Source organism: Mesoplodon mirus (genome assembly GCF_964341445.2).
Source record: "Mesoplodon mirus genome assembly, chromosome: 14".
In the NCBI taxonomy this organism is placed as follows: domain Eukaryota; kingdom Metazoa; phylum Chordata; class Mammalia; order Artiodactyla; family Ziphiidae; genus Mesoplodon; species Mesoplodon mirus.
In genome coordinates, this window is record NC_138990.1 from 24331741 (window position 1) to 24354696 (window position 22956).

General features: G+C 59.9%; 1 protein-coding gene across 1 annotated transcript in view; it reads left to right on the forward strand.

Annotated features, from left to right (window-relative positions):
• SH3RF3 (SH3 domain containing ring finger 3) overlaps nucleotides 1–22956 on the forward strand; it is a 209272-nt gene that overhangs the window by 120143 nt on the left and 66173 nt on the right. The window contains exons 3-4 of the mRNA XM_082643102.1: nucleotides 9055–9408; nucleotides 20644–20717. Of these exons, the coding sequence (XP_082499228.1) occupies nucleotides 9055–9408; nucleotides 20644–20717 (428 nt within the window). The remainder of the gene's footprint in view (nucleotides 1–9054; nucleotides 9409–20643; nucleotides 20718–22956) is intronic.

Genomic DNA, 22956 nt, shown 5'->3' on the forward strand with positions numbered 1-22956 from the left:
CTCCCGGGGGGCAGGACTTCAGTGTCCTTTGGGTGGCCCCGCCGGGATCCGGGCCTGCACCCCAAGGCATGATCTGGGCGCTGGGGTGTGGTCATTGGGATTTTCCTCCACGGAGGTAGGTAGGTGCATAGGGACCAGCTCTCCCTGATCACTCCCTCCTTTAGTGTTTTTTGAACAATTTGTGAAGTTAACATCTTGTACTGTATACAGTGACATGTAATGTCTCAGTTTTCCTGTCATCATCTCTGTCTTCATAACTACATAAGTAGCCACTTTGAGGCCAGACTAGTAACAACTCTTTTCTCTTCTGGGTCCTGGCATAGTGGTTGCACATAGTAGGCAGTTAGTGCGTTTGTGTAGTGTTGTTGAGTTGTGGGCCAGTGTTTCACAGAAGTGGTCAAAGTATAAGGGCTAAGCCGTCAGCCATTTCTGAGGTCTCAGCTGGGACATCTTCAGCCTGTCTTCTTGGAAGCACATGGTGGGACTTAGCAAGCCCTTGTGAATCCGGCCCTTGCAGCTTCCCCAGGAGCTTCTGTGTGGTAGCCCTGCCCACAGCCTGGAGGTCCAGCTGCAGGTGGGCCCAGAAAAAAACCAGAGATGACTTCCATCTTCAGTAGACAAGCAGAGATGACAGTGTCTCAGCCTGTGGCTGAAGTGCAGGCGATGTTGGAAGGAGCCGGGCCTGGCTGCCCGCTGAGCCCAAGCCTCTCCTGGGGCCTTGGTTCACCCAGCCAGGGAACGGCAGCCAGCTGTGCTGTGTCTGACCATCTCTGCCCAGGCTCCAGCTGCTTTCTTTCCTTCCCATCACGTGTTGCTCACATGGGCAATAATAACCCTGAAAACCAAGTACGTGCAGGATGGGATTGTTTTCAGCCAACTTGAGCTCCCTCCCTTGGACGCTTTTTGACTCGGAATCTCTCTGTCCTCACCCGCCGTCCACTCATCCTCATCCTGCTCAGGGACACAGGTTCCTCAGGCCTCCCTGTCCCCGCAGGCTGCCTGGGCCTCCCCACCCACCTGCCCTCCCCTCGGCCGTGCCTTCACTCAGCTTCCCTCCTGGGAATCCACATCCCTACCTTCCCTACCGAGTCATCCAGGCCAGCGACTCAGAAACTTCAGTGAGCGTCAGAGCCCCCTGGAAAGCTCCGGGCCCAGCCCCGAGTCTGACGCAGTGGGTCTGGGTGGACTCGTGTCTAAGAAATAAGTTGGGGGAGAGGCTTGTTTTGCAGATTCCACTTGGCCGCAAGGGTGGGCCTTGGCTGTCGATTAGGGGCCGCCCATCCAGGCGGAAACCTGCTTACGAGGCCACCTGCCCCTTGGGTGGGCCTCCTTGGTGAAGGTGAAAGCACACTCAGCTGTGGAGAGATTTGGCTGCGGGTGTTTGTAGGTGACAGCAGAGTGTGCCTTGGCTGAGGTTCAGGCCTGTGTTCAGTGCGGAAGGAACAGCGAGTCTGATTGCGCAGCTGGAAAGGGTCATGGGGCCTCCGGGTGCCTTCCCTCCAGAGCAGAGAGCCTTTGTGGGGAGATGGCCCTGCAGTGCCAGCCGTCGCTTCCCCAGTAGTTCTAAGACTTGACCACGAATTACTTCCCAGATTAACCGTCTGGGCCTCCGTCGTGGTGTCTCTCCCGTTACCTTTGATTAGCGCTTCTGTTTGGGAGGAGGCTGCGAGTCGCTGGTGACCCGGACCCTTCTGAGACCAGCGTGTACTCAGGGCGCCACCTTCTGCAGCCGCCTCGACTCCGCCAGTTACTGCAAAGGGAGGAAGCGCGGCTAGCTCTGGCCTCATCTCCTTCTGCCCAGCCTCCTCAGAGAAACTCAGAGCTGTCCTCTGTTGCTTTTATTTCTTCCAAATCCTCAAAGCGAGAGCAGTTAGGAGTTATGGTGTGAAGCCATTGAGGACTCCGCGGTCTCCCTGGGCAGCCATTCCTGTGTCTGTTGGCGCATCTGAGCCCTGGACCGAAAGAGCAGGTTTCCAGCCTGTCTGAGCTGTACCTCGCAGGCCAGTGGGGACCACCGTCCACCCCTCCACTTGCTCAGCCCTTCAGTCACTCTTCCATTGAGCGCCGCCGTGTGCCAGGCCCTGCGGAGAATCTGTCTTGAAACCCATGTTCTCGCTGGACGAGAGAAGGATGAAGAGAAGACGAAGTCTAGAGGGAAGTGTATCCTGTGTGCAAACAGAGCTTGAAGGGGGCAGGGAGGCTGGGGCAGGGACTGTACGAGCTCTCCTGCTCAGAGAAGCCCCCTGGGGGCAGGAGGGGAGGGCGGAGGAGCAGCGGTGCGGGGCCCAGTGATGCCCTGGGCTGCCTGCAGCTGAGGGACAGCGGGCGAGTGGGGGTAGGGGGTGGGGGCGGGGGCCGCGGGAGGCCGGCCTGGTCACTCTCAGGACTTCGAGTTTGCTGCACACACCGCAAGTGGGTGAGTCCACATCCCCTCCCTGCTCAGGGCACGGCCTTTGGGCCTCTGTCCACTGACCACCCCCCAGCCGTGTCCTTCATTTCTAACCCTGCCTTTACCTGGGGGTTGATAGCGTAAAACAAATGTAGAGAGAACCTTCTAGACGAAAAGTTTTCAGCTGTGCTGGGTCTTGGGCCCCTGAGAGCAGCCCTGTCATCTGTCACCATCTCCCAGCCTACCCTCCACTGGTCTCACCTCCCCGGGGTCCGTTGTCACACGTGGACCAGACCGTCTCCACGAAGGTGACTCGGGCCTCACTCCTGCCTACAGCCCCCCGGGGGGCCCCTGGCTCTCAGAGTAAATCCGGGCTCCTCCCTGCAGCCCACAGGCTGCGCCCGGGCACAGAGGCGGCCAGGGGCCCAGCCCCGCGCTCCTGCCGGCCTTGGCTCCCGGTCTGTGCCGCGGGGTGATGGCCTCCCCATCCTCGGGCCTGGGTGCTGGGCGTGGAGCGGCGCTGGTGCTCTGAGGGCCGCGTGGGGACCTCGTTTCCTGTGACGGCGTGTCCAGCCCCACGTTGTTGGCGCTAGGAGCCCTCGAGTTTCCTTGCAAAATTGTATTCCACGGCGAGAGTGCTGTCTTTGAGGCTGTTGTGTGGACAAGAAAGAAAATCTTCCATCCTTTAAAAGCCAGTTTGGAACAGTTTCTCGTTTCATTCCGAGTGAAGGAACGCTGTCATTTGGAGAATGAGGATCTGTGAACCGTGCAGGGTGGGGCCTCCTCGGGAGTAATCGGGCTTCAAGTCCTGCTGGAGGCCAAGGCCAAGGTGGCGGCGTGCCTGTGGGCCAGGCCAGAGCAGCCAGCCTGGGCTCTCAGGGGGCTGCACCGGTCGCCGGCAGTCACCGGGCAGGGGGTGCAGATTCAGATGGGAAGGCTGGGCCGTGACGCCCAGCTCCCCACGCAGGAGCTGATGGCTGAGGCTCGGCTCAAGACCGGGTACAGAAAAATGATCCCCGGGGGTTAATTCACGCTTCTGTAAACCTTTGTATTTAAAGGGGGATGAATGTGTGTTTGAAATCTGCTCCTGTTAGGACTTCTTATTGCTAAATTTGCAACACTGTTCCTATGTTAATATGTTCTTAAATATGTAAGTTTGGGGAGAGTTTATTGAGTTGTCCTTGAGGTTTTAGTTACAGAAGTCTTCTTCTTCTTGTGGGATCTTAGTTCCCCAACCAGGGATCAAACCCGGGCCCCACAGTGGAAGCGCAGACCCCTAACCACTGGACTGCCAGGGAAGTCCCCAGAGAGGTCTTCACACCCTGTTCTCAGATCCAGCTGAGAGAAAGATGAACGCCTAAGAGAAGGAAATGAAGTGCTAACTTTATTACCAGCAAATCTCTGTGGAGGAGCATGGGTCAGATCCGGAGGCAGTGGAGTTCGTGAGCGCCTCGCCCTCAAGCATAGACCTGGGCCTCCCGCCCGAGGGCTCGGCCCCCTTGTCTAGAACTGCTGCCCTGCGCCAGCTGGGAGCAAAGAGGGGACCCCCCAGGCCTGAGCTCGTCCTGCTTAAGAAGACAAACCCACAGGGGCGTCCTGCCCCACCCCCGAGCATTCACAGGCGAGCATTCAAGGGTCGGGGGTGGACAGGGTTGCCGGCCCTGCCCGGGCCCACCTCTCTCAGCCTTCCTCCCGCTTTGGCTGGTAGGTTCTTGTCCACCTCTGAGCTCTCAGACACCCTTGTGGCCCCCGTGGGAGTGTGGTGCCAGGGATGAGCCCTCTGAGGACCATGGCCCCCAGGTCTGTACTCCCTGTAGAGACCCCCCAGCCGGGCTCCTAACCAAGCCACCGACAGGGAGGAAACCTTTGCCAGATCCACCGTGAAACCTCGGCTCCCAAAGCCACTGTGTCTAAACTGGGGAGCAACAAGGTCTTTTACGGCACCTCAGCCTTTGTACGGAGTGGAAAAAACACGGTACTGCTGCGGCCCCGGAAGTCTCACCATACATCGGACGCTGTTCCAGCCTAATCTGCTCGTTTTGTTTTTAATGACTTCCTGATACACCTGGCTGTTGTTCAAAACAGGGAAATTCAGAAAAGTGTGAAGAAGAAAATCAAAGTCACCCATAATCCTACGAGTAAATGTGAATAAAATACACGTGTAGGAGAAGAATGAATAGAAACGTTGTGAGCGTGCTGTTGTTTCCTTTATTCTTTTCTATGTGTAAATTTACATATATTGTGAACAAATTTGGGATGGTGCTGCATCAGTATTTCTGTTGCTTTCTTCATTAAATTGTGAGAATTTTCCAATGACATTGTTGGAAAATTGACAGAAGTCAGGGGGTCCTCCCGCTGGAGTCCTCCATGCCCTCCACCCACACAGAGGAGAGCCGGGCCTTGGCCCCGCTGACCCCCGGCCCCCATTCCCAACCACATGTCTCTCCAGCCCCTCTGCCTGCTATTCCTCCTTGGACACCCAGGGCTCCCACCTTCTGTCCCCTCCCTGGGTGTCAGCAGGCCCCTCCTTCCTCAGTAAGGACTTCCGTGGCCTCCTGAAGGCAAAAGGGCCCTGTGGGACTGGTCACCTTGGTCAGAAGTGCCCTGCAAGTGCCCAGGCAGCCCCCAGCCATGCGCCCCTGGGGACCTCGCCCCCCTCGGTTCCCTAGAGTGTGCACAGGAGGTGGTGCTCTTTTGCTGGAAAACAGCCTTTGTCTTCTTTAAGTTCACCTTCAGGGGGAATTACCACAGGTCCTTCAGGAACCTTGGAACTTCCAGTCTGGGGCCCTGGCTTTCAGACGCACCCCGCGGAGGGGCTCAGGGCGAAGAGGGCGGCCGCGTTCCCGCAGGCAGGGTGAGCCCAGGAGGAGGGGGCGCCTCGGAGCAGGGCCGCATTGGCAGGACAGCTGGGCCGTGGGCTGGCGGACGGCGGTCCACCCCTCATGGGGAGCACCTAGCAGCTGGCAGAGGTGGGCTTTGTCCAGCCCGGGGGATGGGGGCTGAGGTGAATGCCATTTGCCCCTCTCCGCTTCCATTTTTAGACATCATCTCTCCCCAAATCCTTGCCTCTAATCAGCCTTTTCCTGCAAGACGAGGCAGTTGTGTGCAGCTCCGGTGTTGGCCCGCGTTGGCCTTAGTGGATGGATGTTTCTCATTTAACCTCAGGTACTGGAGAGCGGGCTCAGTTCGCCTGTTTACTTCGGCAGCAGAACTGCAGGCTCGTTCGTCACTTCAGGCTCCTGGGGACAGAGCAGGCTCGAGTGGGAACGCAGGGGGCGGCGGGGGCTTGGCGGGGAGGCAGCTGGCCGCGCTGGTGGTGGGGCGGCAGCCAGGGGCGGTCGTCCTGTGATTCCGCCACACCCTCAGGGCCCCCGGCCTTGCTGCCCACTGTGTGAAATGTTAACTCGAAGGAGGGAACCTCCTCCCGCCTGGGGGCCTGTCCCACAGCAGGTGTAGGACACACCCTCCAGTGGGTGGGGGCAGCCTTGCACCTGGTGTTAACAGACGTCTCGCGTTCGCAGTCCCGCTAAACACAGGCTGGGGCTGCTAGCAGGCCCGTGAGGTCACCGGCACACGCTCGTAACAAAAGGAAGGGAACAGAACCTCCCTGCCCGAACCTCGGTAACTGTAGCTGGCCTCCCAGTGTGAGAATTCGCGTGACCTAATTTTCGTGCCAAAAAAAGGCCTGATTTTTTTTTTTCTTTTTTCCTTTCTTTTTTTTTTGTGGTACGCGGGCCTCTTACTGCTGTGGCCTCTCCCGCCGCGGAGCACAGGCTCCGGGCGTGTAGGCTCAGCGGCCATGGCTCACGGGCCCAGCCGCTCCACAGCATGTGGGATCCTCCTGGACCGGGGCACGAACCCGTGTCCCCTGCATCGGCAGGCGGACTCTCAACCACTGCGCCACCAGGGAAGCCCTAAAGGTCTGATTTTTAAAGACACATTTGAATCTCCAAAATGAACCCAACCCCTCCAACTGCCAAAGGCACAGGTATACCTCACTGGATATGTTGTTTTTACCCTGAAGATGCCACAGGGCTGGACAAGCACCCCCATGCCGTGCATGAGGGGAGCCGTGGTGTGTCCGGCGAGACGGAGCAGAGAGGCGTGAGCCGTGGTCCTGCCGCCTGGGACCTGCTCACTTGGCGTAAGGGTCACACGAGCCTTTAGGGGGACAGCGGCTCTCAGTCCCACGTGGTTGGCCGGTGGTCATCAGCAGGCCACCTGCGCTCGACCAGCCCGGCCAGCTGTCGAGAGCCTTGGTGCCGGGGGCTCCCGCTGTGCCCCAGATACAGCCTTTGGGAGGGGGGAGGGGAGCTGGAGCTCCATTCTCACTACCCCACAGATGGTTTAGTTGGTGAAAAGCAGAGTGTTTTACACCCAAGAAGCACTGATCAAAATGCCCATCAGCCACCTGCCTGCCCCTGTCAGCGAAGGGGGGCTCCTGCAGTGTCTCCTCACAGAAGCTTCGGGCAGGCGAAGACCATTCCTCGCCAGCTTCTAAGTTTGTGAAGCTCTGAAGAATAACAGCCACCTGCCAGCGTGACGACCTGTGCTGTCCTCAGCCCCCGGGTGGGGGAAGTGGATTAAAGGAAGAGCCAGCAGAGCTGCCGTCTTGGGTCACGTGGATGCTTCACGGGGCGGGGGCTTCCACTCTGAAGCCGCTCTCCTGAGAGCAGCAGGGTCTCGGGGGGCTGTGGAAATGCAGAGATATGGGCACCACCCCAGGCCTGCTGAGCCAGAATCTGCATCTTGAAAGGCTCCCGGGTGGCAGTGCCCACTGAAGTGCAGCTGGATCTGACCAGAACGAGCGGCAGGGCTCAGAGACATGTGCTGTCCCTACGTCTGAGCCCTGTCCTCCAACCCCTGAGTCCCGGGAAGGGAGGACACACATCGCTCCCCAGGGCGTGGTCACGGCCCGCTGCTCCTGTGAGGATGTGTGGGGACCACAGTCCTCCCCTGGGTCAGGGCAGAGCTGTCGGCGTGCACGCCTGTTCGCTGTTGTTTTCCTTGAAAACCGCTGGGCGTGTCCGATTGCTCTTACCCCTGACGTCTTCCCCCGTGCCTGGCTTTCCAGTCTTACTCCTGTTTGAAAGGTTCTGTTCAGTCTAGAGCCCTCTGGACAGAACCAGTGGCCTGGTGACCTGCCTGCCCAGGTCTGGATGTGCGCACACTGCCAGTCTGTGCCTGGATTTCCTGATTCTGAAATTGTGGTTTCTGATACTGACGCAGCAGGGTCCCCGGGGACTGTGTGAGGGACTCCAGGGCTGCTGCTTTGGGGACAAATGGGATTATCTGAACCCAGGGACGTCGTCGGTGCCCTTATTTCTGTACAGAAATCTGCCACGCGCAAGCAGGTCTAGACCGGGTTCTGGTGCCCATAAGCAAAGGCATCATGCCTGGCATTTCCTGCTTCTGCTCTTCTGTTGGCCCTGCAGGTGGGTGCAAAACACGGGGTGAAGGAGGCCGGTCCTCGGGGGTCAGAGGGCCCCCGGAGCCTGCGAGGGAGGGGGTTGGGCACCAGCTTGCTCTCCGAGCAGCACTGCTGATGGGACAAATGAATGCATAGTGAGACAGCTGAGCCTGATTGGAGGCAGCGTTTCAGGGCTAATCCTGGACTTAGATCACACGGTTTGGGGCCTGGAGTGAGCTTTACAACCCCCAGTGAAGGACAGGAGTTTGTAGTGGAAATGCTGACAGCCTGTGCCTGAGCCGTCTGCAGGAGGCTGCACACCCAGCGCCTGTGATCGGCTTGGCCTGTGGACACAGAGCGTCCCTCCCTCTCGCTGCGCAAATCCAGCGCCAGTGCTTGCGTTTGGTTTTAACTCATCAAGATGCTGCCAGCCGCAAACCCCGGTCGGTATGCGAGGGAGGACCTGCAGGGCCGAGGGGCCCTTCCTGGCCTGGCTCCCGGCTCCAGGCTCATGGGAGGACGTGGCACGGCGCCTGCACCAGGCGCCCTGCAGATCCACAGCCGGCACCATGTGGCCTTCACCTGCCTGCAGGGACCTCGTGCCCCTGACGGTTCCTTTGGCGCGCACACTTCCTCTCCTGCTCCCGTCAGGATCCAGTGTGTCCTTCCAGCACCGCCCCCGCCCCGCAAAGGCTTCAAACCCTTCTTCACACTGGCACCTGGGACGGCGACCCAGCACCAGCACTGAGCTGGTGCCCTGGTCCCTGCTCATGCTTCCCTTGGACCCCGCCGTCCCCACCTGGTCTACAGGTGTGTCTTGTTCCAGGGGGGCCCTTGTTCTGCCCCCTCCCCGGACCTTGCGGGCAGGGCTCTGCCGGCAGCCTCAGGCCTCTCCACCGGGAGTCTGGTCAGCCTAGGGTGGCCGCGTGCCGGGGAAGTTGCGTCCTGCTGGTGCACAAGGTGGGGAGCACATGGGGGCCGCTCCCACCCTGGGCACCCCCTCTGGGTGTTTCCCAGGCAGCCCTGCTCGGCCAAAGTGGGTAGGAGGGAGCAGCCCCTGGAAAACAGCTTTTTAGTAGAACGTCCAGATGCCACCCTGACCTTCGCTGTGTTCTCTCCGCACCGTTCGTACTGGACGTGCTGTTGGAAGGGTCCGGCAGCTTGAACGCTCTGGTGGCTTTGAGGCGCGAGCAGAAGTCTGGACGTGGGGTGTGGCTACTGTCCACTGACGCCTGCCTCTCCCCTCTCTCCTTAGCTCAACGATGCCGCCAAGCAGCTGATGGAGATGGACAGGCTGGGCCCGGCCTCAGCGTCTGGCTGCCTCGCCTTCGTGCCCTCTGACCCCGGTGCGGAGGCCAGCGCGGCCCCGGGTCCCACTTCAGGCGGCACGGGGGCGGTCAGCGCCTTCCAGCGGCGTGTGGACAGTAAGAAGAATGCCAAGAAGCGGCACTCCTTCACGGCGCTCAGCGTGACGCACAAGTCCACACAGGCCGCCAGCCACAGGCGCTCCATGGAGATCAGCGCCCCCGTGCTGATCAGCTCCAGCGACCCACGGGCTGCGGCCAGGATCGGGGACCTGGCGCACCTGTCCCGCAGTGCTCCCACCCAGGTAATGTTGCTGGGGCCGGGGCTTCCTTCCCGGCTCCGCTTGCTCCCCGTCCCCTGGTCCCTGGGTGGGTGTGAGGGAGGCCAGGCCACAGTGCCTTTTGGGGTCCCTGCCCCAGGGCCCCCGAAGCCCTGGTGGGAGGTGTGTCTTGGTCTCAACCAGCATTCAGGCAGCCCAGGGAGATGTGAGGTGCTTCTCAAGTGCCCGTGACTCAGCCTCTCAAGGTCCCGTCCCAGCCCGCCTCAGCCCTCTGACTCGGGAGAAAGTCTGGGTTAGCGCTGCTGTGTCTTCAGTATCTCGTGACACTGGCTGACGTGCTCCCTGTGGACGGAACCAGAAGTGACCACGTGTGTACAGAGCCCTCCTCTGTGGGACGGGGCACTGGTTCCGTCCACCAGGGAAGCAAAGGGGGCACCTTGCTCTCAGCCAGCCAGACCAGGCAGCCCTGGAGCCAGGCTGTTGCTGCGTCCACGCTGGTCCTGCTTGCTGCACGACAGGCCAGTCAATCGAGAGACGAAGTGTCGGAGCCAGGAATGAGATGACCGGGCCCTGGGACCCATTTTCCCGCCGTTATACTTGAACTGAAAGTTGTGACCAGGCTCAGGACTTTAGTGAGCATCGTCAGAAAGGTTGAGAGGTCAAGGGAAGCAGTTTGCAACCTGGCTGTGGCCCCGTTTAATTCAGCTGTTGGGAGACAGGAGGGGTGGTGCTGAGCGCCTGTGAGCTGAGGGCCAGCCACCAGGGCTGCGAACAGCAGGTGCCAGCGTAGGTCGGTGGTCATGGGTGAGACCCAGAGGCCAACCCCGCCCCCTCTGCCCCCCCCTCCAGCGCCACCTTCTGGGTCTGCATCCTCAGACTCCAGCTGCCTGCCTCTGGCTGCCCCTCGGGCCCTACAGTAACGTTGGTTCACCTGGGTGCTCCTGGAGGTGCCCTTGCCTCCCAGGAACTCTGAGCACCTTAGCGTGGCCTGAGAAGCCCTTCAGACTTTGGCCACAACCCTGCCGTCTTTCCAGCATCTCCACCGGTCTCCCCTGCGCCGTCCGCAGCGACCCTGCACCTGTGTGCCCGTGCTGGCCAGGCTCCCCCTTCCCCCGCCCCCCGCGCGGCTGTTCCTGCTTCTCCCTGCCCCCTCCCCCCTCCCCCTCGCGGCACAGACACGCGCCCACGCACACGCACACGAAAGGCTGGCGGCCCGCTTGTACCCGCCCACCTAATCCCTGGCCCGCAGGGCTTCCCCTGCATCTGTCGTGGACTGTGTTGCCTTCGTCGCTTGTATTCATGGCCTTCTCCCCGACCCCTGGACTCGGAGGTCCTGGGCAGGGATGGGGTGTCGTCCACCCCGTGTGCCGTGTCCTGTCTCCTGACCCCCACCCGGCCGTCTCTCCTCTGGTGGCCGTGGGACCTGAGTCAGCCGCGTTGCATTCTGAATGGTCTGAGCATGAAACACCGTGGCTCCAGGGATGCCACTTGACGCCCCCCCGTGATGGCTCCCACAGGCTCAGGGCCCACACCGCCGGCTGCCGAGAGGGTGCAGCTGTGAGGTGGCCAGCTCGCTCCCGCACGCCGTGTGTCCACCACAGGCAGCGGGGCTCCCAGGGGAGCGAGGTCGGGCTGGGCCTCCAATGCCCGCCCCGCTCACACTCGACCCTGATGAATCATTCCTCCCTGCCGTGCGGAGAAGTCCGGGCTCGGCCGAGGTCCTCATGAGCAGCGGAGCACCGCGGTCACCTTGCTGCTGGGGAGGGAGGGTTAGCAGGAGGGACGGGGAAACAGGCTGTCTAGGCCAGCTCCACCGCTCAGGGTCCAGATGTCTGCTTGCTGAGGTCGGGGGTCAAAGGAGGTGATTGCCCACAGCTCAGAGCGGCCTGTCATCAGATGACCCAGGTCGCCGCCCCCTCAACTGCCTGGGAAGCCCCATGGGGTGCAAGGAGCTCCTGGGCTGGGCAGCGTGGCCGGTTATGCCCCGGAACGGGCAGCCCCAATCCTCCAGGCCTGCTTCCCGTGCACACCGCACGTCCGCCACAGGCGGGGGGTGCTGCACCCTCACCCCGACACCCGCAGCTGCATGGGCCGAGCCCTCCTGCCACCTGTTCGGTAGATAGAAGCCTTGCTGGGGCAGAGCCACACATGCTGATTTGCATGTCGTCTGCCCAGCTGTTCTCAGGCCACAACAGCGGGGCTGGTGATTGTGAAGAGACCACGTGACCCAGGGACGCTAAAATTCTGACCACCCGGCTTTGTGCAGGAACGATGGCCCAGCCCCAGGCGGCAGTGTCCCCACTACCGTGGCAGGAGTGGGATGTGGCCGTCGGTGCACTGGCTCCTACAGGCTCCTGCGTGGAGTTGTTCAGTGGCCAAAGCAAGTCCTCCAGCCTGGCTCTGCTCAGTGGGGATGGGGGTGGAAAGTGGGGTCCAGGGCACCCAGGGGGAGCCCAGGTGTTTGGGGACAGCCCACAGCACCATTACCCTGGAGACTCCGTGTTGTCTGTAAGCTTTAACGGCTCAATGCAGAGGCCGGCAACCTCGGAAAGCAAAGGCGACCCACAGAAGCTGAAGCCAGCGTCTCTGTGCTTGCTGTCCGTGGACGGCCGTGGGTGGGACCTGCACCCAGCAGGCTCTGGCCTTGTCCAGCCAACGGCAGGCTCTCACCAGACTCGGTGTTTCTCAGCTTCAGAGAGACCACGGCTTACAGGCCAGCTTCACATAAGCCAACAGAAGCCCTTGAGATCAGAAAGATGTGCTTTAAAATCAGTGAAAAGGGGAGTGTTTGAAATTCAGCGGCGAGAACATCAAAAGGGAGTGTTTCTCCTGCGTCTGAGGAGTGCATTGGAAGAGTCCTCCTGGAAGCTTCCGGGCATCTTTCAACGCATCCTGTGTGTGGGGTGGCCTGCAGCCCCTCTCGCCACCTCCGCTCGTGTTGGTCCGGGACAGGCTCTAAGCGGGGAGTGCGGGCACTGATGCCCGGGCTCCCCACTGTCAGCCCACCTCCAGGCTCCTGCGCGCGCTGCCTGTGGGGAGCCTGGGCTTGTGTTGCACATTTTCAGAAAGTTACAAAGGTAATTCTGCGCCTTGTCCAGAGCAAAAAAAAAAAAAAAGTACCAGGCGAGCACGAGACGACTAAACCATCTCATCCTTGAGGACATTGCACAAGAAGACCTTTCCCTGCAGACGTGGGCAGTGCTGTCCCGACTCGCTGGCTGCAGGGATGAGAACACTGGCCGCCCGGCCCGGGCTTCTCGTCCACCACGTCAGCTAACAACCGTGTCTGTTCTGCTGTGACGTTAAGGGCAGGGACCACTGGGCCCCCGGCCATCACCAGCGGCTGAGGGACGGGCCCCTGGGCCTGGTGAGCTGCCAGTCCCTCCGTCCTCCCTCTCGTTTGGCGAGCTCCTGGCTAAAGGAGCAGCCCGGGCAGATGCAGGAGGGCTCTTGTTGGACCGCAGCCCCTGGGACCAGCCAGCCTACCAGGCGACGAGGACACCGCCCAGGGCAGGGAGTGCGTGGAACAGCACAGGGAGAGGCTGTGGCCGCTGGGAGGTGGGCCTGTGCTGGAAGGAGGCAAGACCTCCCGTGGGGCCCCATGTCTCCTTCAGGCCCCGCTGCAGAGGCTCATGGCTCGTGGATGAGGACGATGAGGATGCTCAGGACCCTCCCCGCCTCCCCGCTCGTCTTGCCCAGCCCTGCCCCTCCCAGGCCCACCATGTGGACCACGGTATGGGCGCGGCTGCACACCCAGGCCCTGTAGCCATGGCCCGACCATGGCCACCACTGGCCGGCGGCCCGGGAGCTCGGCCAAGACGGAAGCTGTGCTCGGACCGTCAGTGCCCGCAGGGGCCCTCCACACGGGGGCTCGCAGTCACAGGAATGGACGACAGACACGCTGAATGGGCTGCGGGTTCTTGAGTCCCACCCCTCCATAGGAGGCACCTTCTGTTTGAAGGCAGGCGACAGGTCGTTGGGATGTGAAAGTCGTGCATTTTGTGCAAAGCCAGGGACGATGCCTTCGTCTGTGGACACACGTGCAAGTGGGGGGGGGTCTACACTACTGGCCCCTTCCTGTGAACAAAGACCACCAAGCAGGCAGACTCGTGTGTGGGGAAGCAGAGCGAGGAGACCGCCTGTGACTTTTTTTTTTTTTTTGCGGTACACGGGCCTCTCACTGTTGTGGCCTCTCCCGTTGCAGAGCACAGGCTCTGGACGCACAGGCTCAGCGGCCATGGCTCACGGGCCCAGCCGCTCCACGGCATGTGGGATCCTCCTGGACAGGGGCACGAACCCGTGTCCCCTGCATCGGCAGGCGGACTCCCAACCAGTGCGCCACCAGGGAAGCCCCCCACCTGTGACTCTTCCTGGTGGAAAAAGGCTCCACCTGTTGGTTCAGAGTCGAACCTCGCGATGCCTGATGGGTGAGAAGTAGCCTGTAACTGCCTTCCCCCAGCCCCCAACACGTTAGCGCTTTGAGATTTTCACCCCTGAACTGAGCAGGTCTGTGGGTGCTGTTCTCCCATAGCTCCCCTTCATGATGACCCGGGGAGGCCCGTCCCGCTTTTGGCATAGCTGTGGCCGTTTGGTCCCCGCTGCTGGCCCCGTGGGACGAGGGCAGAGGCTGGAGGCTTGTCCTCTCACTGCAGACGACACCTCAGGCGGGTCGGCCGACCTCTCAGCATGCTGGACTGCTGCCGCGTGGTCTCTGTTGCAGCTGCCGTGTGGGCAAGAGCAGCTGGGTGCCAAGAAAACCTTATTTACAAAAGCAGGGACAGCACGGCCAGATGTGACCTCGGAGGAGTCTGTCAACCGCCGAGCAGACCTGGACTCAGAAGCTCAGGGCTGAGTCAGTAGTTTGTGGGCCGGTCAGGCCACCTGAGGTGAGCTTGGCCTCCTGGTTGCCTCTGCCTCAGGTGGCCAGCCAGCTTCCTGGGGCTGATGGAGAGAACCGGGGACGTCCTGTCGGCACAGAGCGACCGGCTGCCTCTCCAGGACAGACCATCTCCTCCGGGTTCCTGGGCCTCCGACCTCGAGCTGCCAGCCCAGGCCCCACCCACCATCCTCCCTGCCCAAACCCCTGGCCCTGCCGGCTGTTGGGTGTTCTTTTTGGAACCAAGCAAAGAATCAGACTGTAAACGTTTTATTCTTAAGTTTTCTTTGGGAAGCACGTTCCTAAGAGCCTGATTTTTGCCCTGTGTTATGGAGTGGTAGCGTGTGCTGAATAAAACATGCCCATTTCACGGCCCCTTAGGGTGATGGCAGTGTTTTCTGGACACGTGTTAAAAATTAAAGTGAGGTGTTTCTTCCTAGGGTCTTGGTCTGTGTCAAGGAAAGCGACTTGGAGCCCCCTTTTAGCGGGGGTGCAGCTTGCCAACCCGCAGACCCTTTTCCCTTTTTTTAATCCCAGTGGGAAATAAAAGGTCTGGTTCATAGTTACGGCTCAGGGGCCCCGGCAAGTGCAGCACTGGAGCCTCTGGCATCTGGTAACAACCTGATGGTTTAGAATCAGGGTCTGGGGGCGCTCAACATAGACTCCTGTCAAACGCCTGTGGGCTGTTGCTGAACGAGGCCTAAGGGATCACTGGAGTCGCCCAGTCCATGGGCTCACTGGCCCCAAGGACTGGACCACTGGCGTCCTCACACTGTTGGTGGCTCCCTGGGTTGGGCTGTGCTCGACTCCTGGGCTGAGCCCCAGCATGCGTCTATTGCGAGTCAGCTGAAAGGAATTCCACCTCATCACGGTGGACCACCTTCCCACAACGTGTGCACGGGGCTGGGCCAGGCCCGGAGGGAGGGGCGGGGTGTCGCCAGGATGCAGGAAGAGTCCGTCTCCAGGCTGTGGTCCCAGTTATTTCTGTCCAAAAGCAGCTGGAGCCTTCACCTCCCTTCCTTCCTCCCTGCCCGATTCCCTCTCTCCTGCCAAGCCTTCACTAATCCCCTAAGGCCCAGAGCCATTTAAAAGTAAGCCATTAAAAATCAGAGCGGAATCAGCCTCGGGGCCCTCAGCCGGGAGGAAACAGGCCCCAGTCCTGGCGGGAAGCCTGTTCCATGTGGTTGCAGCCAGAGGGCGTGGGGCACGAGACAACTTGGCGCTGCACTGAACGACCTCAGACTTCCCGTCCCACCCCATGTGTCCTAGGAGCTGTGCGTTAGGGTGTGGCCATGCCTCCGGTCAGCGCCATCCTCCCAGGGCTGGACTGCTACAACTTGGAGCCCCCTGTGACGCCTGGTGCTTGCGAGCCCTTAAACCTGAGAGGAGGCCCCCTGTGCCAGGATACCCCTGAGGGTCAGCACACGGCTGCCTCCCGGGCTCCTGGAGGGACCGCCACCTCAGCAGCCGCGTCCTGCTCTGCTGGGTCTGTGTCCTCGGCTGTTCACAGCTCAGCTGCCGGCAGGGGACACCCCTCCACCTTCCATCGACAGGAACAGAGATGAAGATGGGACTCGGAGGAGGACGGCTGGGACCCTGCCCCACCGGGGAGTCACAGCCTGGGCTCCCACCACTGGGCACAACATCCCAAAGGGCCTTCATCTGGGCTCCGCATGGCGCGGGGAGAAGTCAGAGCCCCGGGCTCAGTGGGCAGAGTTTTAGTTGGTCTCCCTCTCGACCCTGACCTTGGGAAAAAGGGTTGTCACAGGTGTGGCCTCTCATGCCCCCAATCCAGCTCTAATGGAGGGTCTGGCCATGAAATCCCACTTACTTGCTTTGTGGCCTTCGTGTGTCAGGTTTCAGCTGAGGGCCAGGCTCCTGGCGAAGCTGCTCCCCGGGGGTCCTGTAGGGCAGCCTTGTTGCCCCAGCGCTGGGGGAGTGCCACAGGCCTGCTGCCCCCAACACCTGTCGCGCGGAGTTGACGGGTGGGGGTCTGGAGGCCCACAGCCATGGCCAGCCTCTCCCTCTGCCCTGGAGGCAGGCACCAGCCTCCTCTGCACATGTCGCCTCCTGTTGGATTACGGCCCGAGTGGCTGGCAGGCAGCAGGGTGCAGAGACCCCCGGCGGGCCACCTTCCAGGCACAGTGGGACTCAGCAGCCCCCAGCCGGGTCATGGGGGTTCCCGTGTGGTGCCTTTGGCTGGTTGGCTGTTTCAGGAGAGCTTATTTGGACAGGAGGCCCTTTGACAAGAGCAGGGTCACGGGTCTGGCTCCGTCCAAGCCAGTCGTGTGGGCCCTGCCTCCGGGCTAAGACCCTCCGGCCCCACTGTAGCCAGCAGTGGCCGGGTCTGGTCAGCAGAATAGCCGATCATCAGGGTCCCCTCACGGTCCTCTCCTGTCCCCTCCTGGCCCCCCACAAAGGCGGCATGTATAGAATCCAGTAAACATGGGGTCACCTCAGCCAGAGCTTGATCTTGAAACAGACCTCAGATAATTGAACTCTGTCATTCTGTGTATCTTACTTTGAAAATGTAGTGGAAAACCACTGCCGATAGTAAAACGATGGAAAATTTGAACATACAGATTTTTAAAAATATTAACTCAAATCCCAACTCCCTAAGTAAAAGCATTATCATTTGTATGTAAATTTCCCCATGTAAATGCACCCATCGTTTTACAGAAACAAACTAAACGTAGGTGTCCAATTCCCTCACACCATCCCGTTCGCTGTGCTCCACCAGCCCTCCACACCCACCTGTGCAGGTCCTTCTGCCCAGTCGTGTGGGGCTGTGTTGGTCTGCAGACGGAGTCTCGGGTCAGCCCTCTCCTCTATCCGCCCTTTCTTGAGGCTGAATCTTCACCTCCTGTGGCTGCAGAAAGAATGATGCCAGCATTTCCTGACGGCTTGCTCAGAGCTTTAAATTACTGTTTCTAATATTCCAACTAATCTAGAAGCTGGGGGCCGCGATGGCCCCATTTCCTCATCCCTCCAGGGCCTCTGTCTTCACTGCATGATTTCCAAAGTCTTGGGAACCAGGGATTCATATTTTGTCTGGTATTCAGTTGTTCCGGGTGAAGGGTAAATCCAGTCCCTGTCACTCGACCGTGGTCGGGGCAGAAGTCCACGGCCCGATGGCATAACCCGTCCAGGGTTGCACGCTGAGAACTGAGGGCAGATCAACCCGGTGCTGACCCCCGAACGTACACGTCCAGGCCATGCGCCCCTCTGAGCCCCTGGTCGGCCTCCCCTGCTGCCTCACCCTCAGGGTGTCCAAGCACATCACAGACTCACCGTGTCCAGCACCCAGCTCGTGACCTCCCCTGGGTCTCGTGCTCCATCCCTTCTCGTGGCATCTCTGTCTGGCCAGTCGCAAAGGCCGGAAACTCGCTCATCCTCTTCTTCGCACCCTTCAGCCCCTGAATCCACTAGGCGTGTTGGTAGAGGGGGAATAATGGCCCAACCGTGTCCACGTCCTAATTCCCAGAACCTGCGAATACGTTGTCTCCCTTGGCAAGAGACAGGGAACTAGAGATGGAAGACGGTCCTGGATCCCCTGGGTCAGAGTCAGAGAGAAGCGAGAGGGCTGACTGCCTGCCCTGCTGGCTGCGAGGACGCAGGCCTGTGAAATGGTGACTCTGTGCTGCTTAGGGCCCTGGGCTTGTGGTCACTTGCTGGCGCCACCCCGGGAAGCCCCTGGGGACAGGGTGGTGGGGACGCACACGGCCCCCAGCATGGGCTGCCGGGTTCATGCCCAGCCTGGGGCGCTGGCTGGCTGGGTGACCGTGAGCCACGCACCTCGTGCCTTGGGCCTGGGTCCCCTCATTTTGTGAAGTGGTGACGGAAAGCAGCACCTGCCTACAGGCTTTTCTGCGGAGTAAATGCGTTATTCCCGGCGGAGTGCTCGGAGCAGAGCCTGGTCCCTGGTGAGCTCTGGGTGGGGGGTGGCCGCTTTTATCCCTGCTCTTACCTCCTTACCCATGGCCTCCTGCGCATCCAGACCCCCTCTCTCCCTCTCATCACCCTGACCGCTGATCCACGACTGACCGTCCTCGGCGGAGACGTGGGCTGGTGCCCTCCCTACCAGGTGTGTCTTTGGCCTCCAGGTGCCGCCCAGGATCCACAGCTGACTCGGGGGGCTCCCGGCGCTCCCCCTGCCCCTGGTCCTCCAGCCTCTGCTTCCAACCTGCAAAGCTTGCTTTCTCCTCCCTCTCCCTTCACTGTGTGCTCAAGGAGCCCCTTTGGCCACACCCAGCCTCGGCCCCCATCGTGTGCTCTGTGGCCCTGCTCTTGCTGGGACCCTGTGTCTGTAACGACCTGCCTGACGCCTGTCCCCCAACCCCAAGGAAACCCCTGAGATCACACAGGCTGTATCTGCGCCCCCAGCCGGGCCTGGGCTCAGGTGGTCGGCGGATGCCGCCTGCCCGCTCCTTGTCAGTGAGCAGGGAGGGCCCCTCACTTGCTCGAGGGGAGCCGTGGGCCTGGGTGCTGTCTCCCTGGCTGCGGGGCTGTCCCTTCCTGGGGGCAGGCCTGCCCAGCGAGCAGGAGACCCGGAGTCTCTGGGCAGAGAGGGACGTCCCTGCCTTCCTGGCTACGCAGCATCCACACAGCAGCTGCAGGGACAGGTATGAGGAGGAGCTGGGTCCCTCTCGCAGGTGCAGAAGCTCGGGGGGAAGGCCCCCGGGACGTCAGTGACCTGGGGATGAGGGGGGCGTTCCGCGTGGGTGTCACACGTTCTCAGTCTGCCAGAAGCTCCGTGTCCTGACGAGGAGAAGCAGTTCTGACGTCCGCCTGAGGGGCTGCTGACGGGCTGTGGTCCCGGCACCCATCGTGGTCCCTGGGGGAGGGGGTTGGGAGGCTGCCTCGGAGACCAGACTTGAGGTTGGAGCTGGTCAGTGATGGGCAAGAATGACCCTCCCCACACAGCAAGAGGGCCCTGAGGCGGTCGGTCCTGTGTGGGTTGTCCTGCTGCCCCAGGCCTGTTCCAGGTGCTTCTCTGTGATTTGTGCTTCAGTGCTCTTTGTGCCCTGAGGACCCACACATGGTGACAGGTCACCTTCCCCACCTGCCCGGGGCCAAGGCACCAGCAGCTCCTGAGGGCTCTGCCCAAGGCTGCCTGGCTCCCTCTTCATCTGGGTCCCTGTTCCTCCGGGGTCCCTGTCCTGCCCTTGTGGGAGGCCTCCAGGAGGGGAGGACACCCCAGCTCCCTCAGCTTTGAGAAACCCCTGGGTGTCCCCATCTGGGTTAGTTTCCTGGAGCTGCTGTAACAAACCGGGTGGCTCAGAGCAGCAGGCAGTGCCTGCTCAGCGTTCTGGAGGCCAGAGGTCCAAAGTCAAGCTTTCGGTGGACTGGCTCCTTATGGGGTTGATGGAGACCCCACCCAGGCCCCTCCGGCATCTGCTGGCCGCCAGCACCCCACCTCCTTGGCTTGCAGACGCGTCGCCCTAGTGTCTGCTCGCCACCTTCTCCCTTCTGGTGTCTCTGTTCTTTTCTGTCTTGTGGGATAATCTCATCTCAGGATCCTTGCCTGATGTTACCCCTGCAAAGACCCCAGTTCCAAATAAGGTCACCCTCACGGGCACTAGGGCTGTGACTTGTGCACATCTTTGGGGATCAGAGTCCAACTCGCCACGCCACCCAGTACCCTGAGCAGAAAGATGGGACGCCACCTGGGGAGGGCAGGGGCGGCACGAGCAGTGTGTGGTGAGGGGACTCGGGGGACGATGCCTCTGGCAGGCTGGATCTACGGGGTTCCCTAAGGATAGCCCAGCATCATCTTGCAGCCCAGAGCCCGCTGCTTGGCCCTCACCCAGCTCACCGTGCACCTGACACTTGGCAGGAACCTCCTGCAAGGGGGCCATCCCTCCGTCGTCTCGCAGAGTAGACCCTTGAAGCTTTGCGTGCCTCGGGTCAGGCAGGAGAGGCAGTGCTTTACATCCTGGTACCCTCTAGCTGCCCCTCTGTCCACTGCCAAAGGACCGGTTTTCTTTAGCTTTCAGGGACACGGTTTCTAAATAAGCTGACGTGTTGTAACATGAAAGGTTTTATCTGGATTTTCTCGACCAAACGCAGGAGGAATGAATCCGAGTCCTGAGAATGAAGGCCGGCCACCCCACTGCCTCTTTCCGTGATGGACACGGCACCACGCTGTCCGAGTCAGACGCGGGCCGAGCGGCTTCCTGAGCTGCTGTGGGAGGGACGGGGGTCGCTGGCTGCCAGGCCCCCTCTGGGCTGAAGGACGGCTACTAAACCCGGGCAGTGGAACCCGGGCCCGTGGAGGCCACAGAGTCAGGCAGCCGAGGGGGCCAGATGCCCAGACTCCACCCCGGCTGCTCCCTGCCCCTGGAGCCTGTGTCCACTCACTGTCTCCTCTTGTCTGTTTCCAGGACGCCTCGGCCGGATGCACCCCAGTGGCTGAACAGCAGGGCACGGCTCCCAAAGTCCAGCTGCCCCTCAACGTGTGAGCTGCCGTTTATGTTTTTGGGGTCCCAGCCTTCAGCGCCTCCCCCCACCACCCTGCTAGCGTGTCCACGTGGGGTTTTCTAGCGTGTCACCTGCTTGGTTCTGTGCAGCTCACAGGACTGCTGGCGGGGCCACCTGGCCAGCAGGCTGGTGGGCATCCGGTAAAAGCGGGGGGCGGGGGGGGCAGATATTTGATGACACTTTCACTGGCCACCCAAGAAAGGGCCCCAGAGGCCCCTGAGAAGGTGGGCCCCGCGGGGCAGAGGGCGGCCAGAGCAGCCGATGTTACCAACTGCCCAGATGCAACTCTGTGTTTTAAGAGCCCACTGCCATCCAGTGCGCAGCAGCTGCATGTCATCCCCAAATCGAGCCAGATGAGCCGTTGCTGGGAAGTGAGATGCTTGTCTGTTTAGAGAATCCGCTCTTGTTAAATGACAGCTCCTAAAAGATGTGCCGTTAACATCGTCATTTAAAGAGTGTTCCGAAGAATCACATTGCTGGCTGCTCTTTTGTTTGGCAATGAGTTCAGTTACTTGAATGACCGTTTAAGGTGGAGAATATGAATTTGGAAACAACGTGGCAAGGTAGGAAGTTCCCAAGGTCCAGTATGGCCAGAGGGACACTTAGAACCTGTGTAGTGGCAGAACAAAATGGATTTCAAGCGAACGATGCCTTTTGAAAATGCAGTTTGCCAGTCTTCAGAAGGATTCCTAGAAGGCGGTTACATCCGCTGGTACAGGTTCACCTTCTTCGAGCCCAAGCCAAACGCTTACCTCTATCTGGTGGCAGACAGGAATCCCTGAACATCCTGCTGTGACTGGGTGATTGCCGAAACCAGCTAAGACAAGGACATTGGGACCTACCTATCTTTTCATAGCTTCCTGAGGGGATGTAGGTTAGTAAGTGCTGTCTCCATGTCTTTAGGCAGAAATTCAGGCCTCACCAACACTGGACAGAAGGCACCGTCTTCCAACTTGGTCTGTGGATGAGTTCCAACGGCCTCCACTCAAATCTGGGGATGGGGCACCCGGGGAAGGATGGGCAGTGGTCTCGCTCATGAGAACTGGGTGCAGGACTCTACCTGAGGAAGCAGGCCTGGTCTATGGGAGACGGTGAGGCCTTACTGTAGTTCCCCGAGTGCAGGGCGGGACAGGAGAGCTCGTGAAGCATGAGGCCTGGGTGTCTCATCCTGGCGTCCCCAGCAAGATGCCTGGCATGCAGGCTCTCAGTGACTCTTACTTGTTCAGAGAGAGCCTGATCCTCCCTTCCTGGGTGCCGAGGGTCCTGGCGGCAGCCCAGAGCCCCTGCCCTTGTACACCAGGTCAGCCACCCAAGGAGGCCACTCTGCCTCAGAGACCCTGTTCCAGGAGTGTCACTCCCTGAGAGTCATCAGCGCATCCTGGAGGCCTCAGCCACATGCGGACCTTCTGCATCACTAAGAGAGTTTAAGTTTGGTGCAGAGTTTGGAGGGACTTCTTTCTCCCCCTGCCCCCGCTCTGCCCTGGGGCGTGAGGGGGTCAGTGTGGTCCCCAGCCCCCTGCCAACCCCCTCCGCTTCACCCCCAGAGCATGGCTGTCCCCGTTTGGGTGGAGATTTTCATTTGGGTAACAGAAGGGAGTCAGATACATCTTTCGAAGGGTGATAAGCCTTTTGGCAGGAATGTGTCTGCTGGTCATAGTGGTCATCAGATGGACTGTGGCCAGCATGAGCGTAATGGACTACTGCAAGTTAATGCGTGCGTTCTGTGGCTGTATGGTTTGAAATCAGAGACATCATACCTCCAGCTTTGTTCTTCTTTCTCAGGATTGCTTTGGCTATTCGATGTCTTTTGTGATTCCATGCACATTTTAGAATTATTTGTTCTAGTTCTATGCAAAATGCCATTGAAATTTTGATAGGGATTGCATTGAATCTGTAGATTGCCTTGGAGAGTATGGACATTTTAACAATACTAATTCTTCTAATCCATGAGCACAAAATATCTTTCCATTTTTTGTGTCTTCTTCAGTTTCTTTCATCAATGTCTTATAGGTTTCACTGTTTTCACCTCCTTGGTTAAATTTATTCCTAGATATTTTATTCTTTTTGATGCAATTGTAAATGGGATTGTTTTCTTCATTTTTCTTTTGGATAGTTTGTTGCTAGATTTCTGCATATTAATTTCATATGCTTCAACTTTATAAAATTCATTGATGAGTTCTAGCAGTTTTTTGGTGGTATCTTCAGGATTTTCTTCC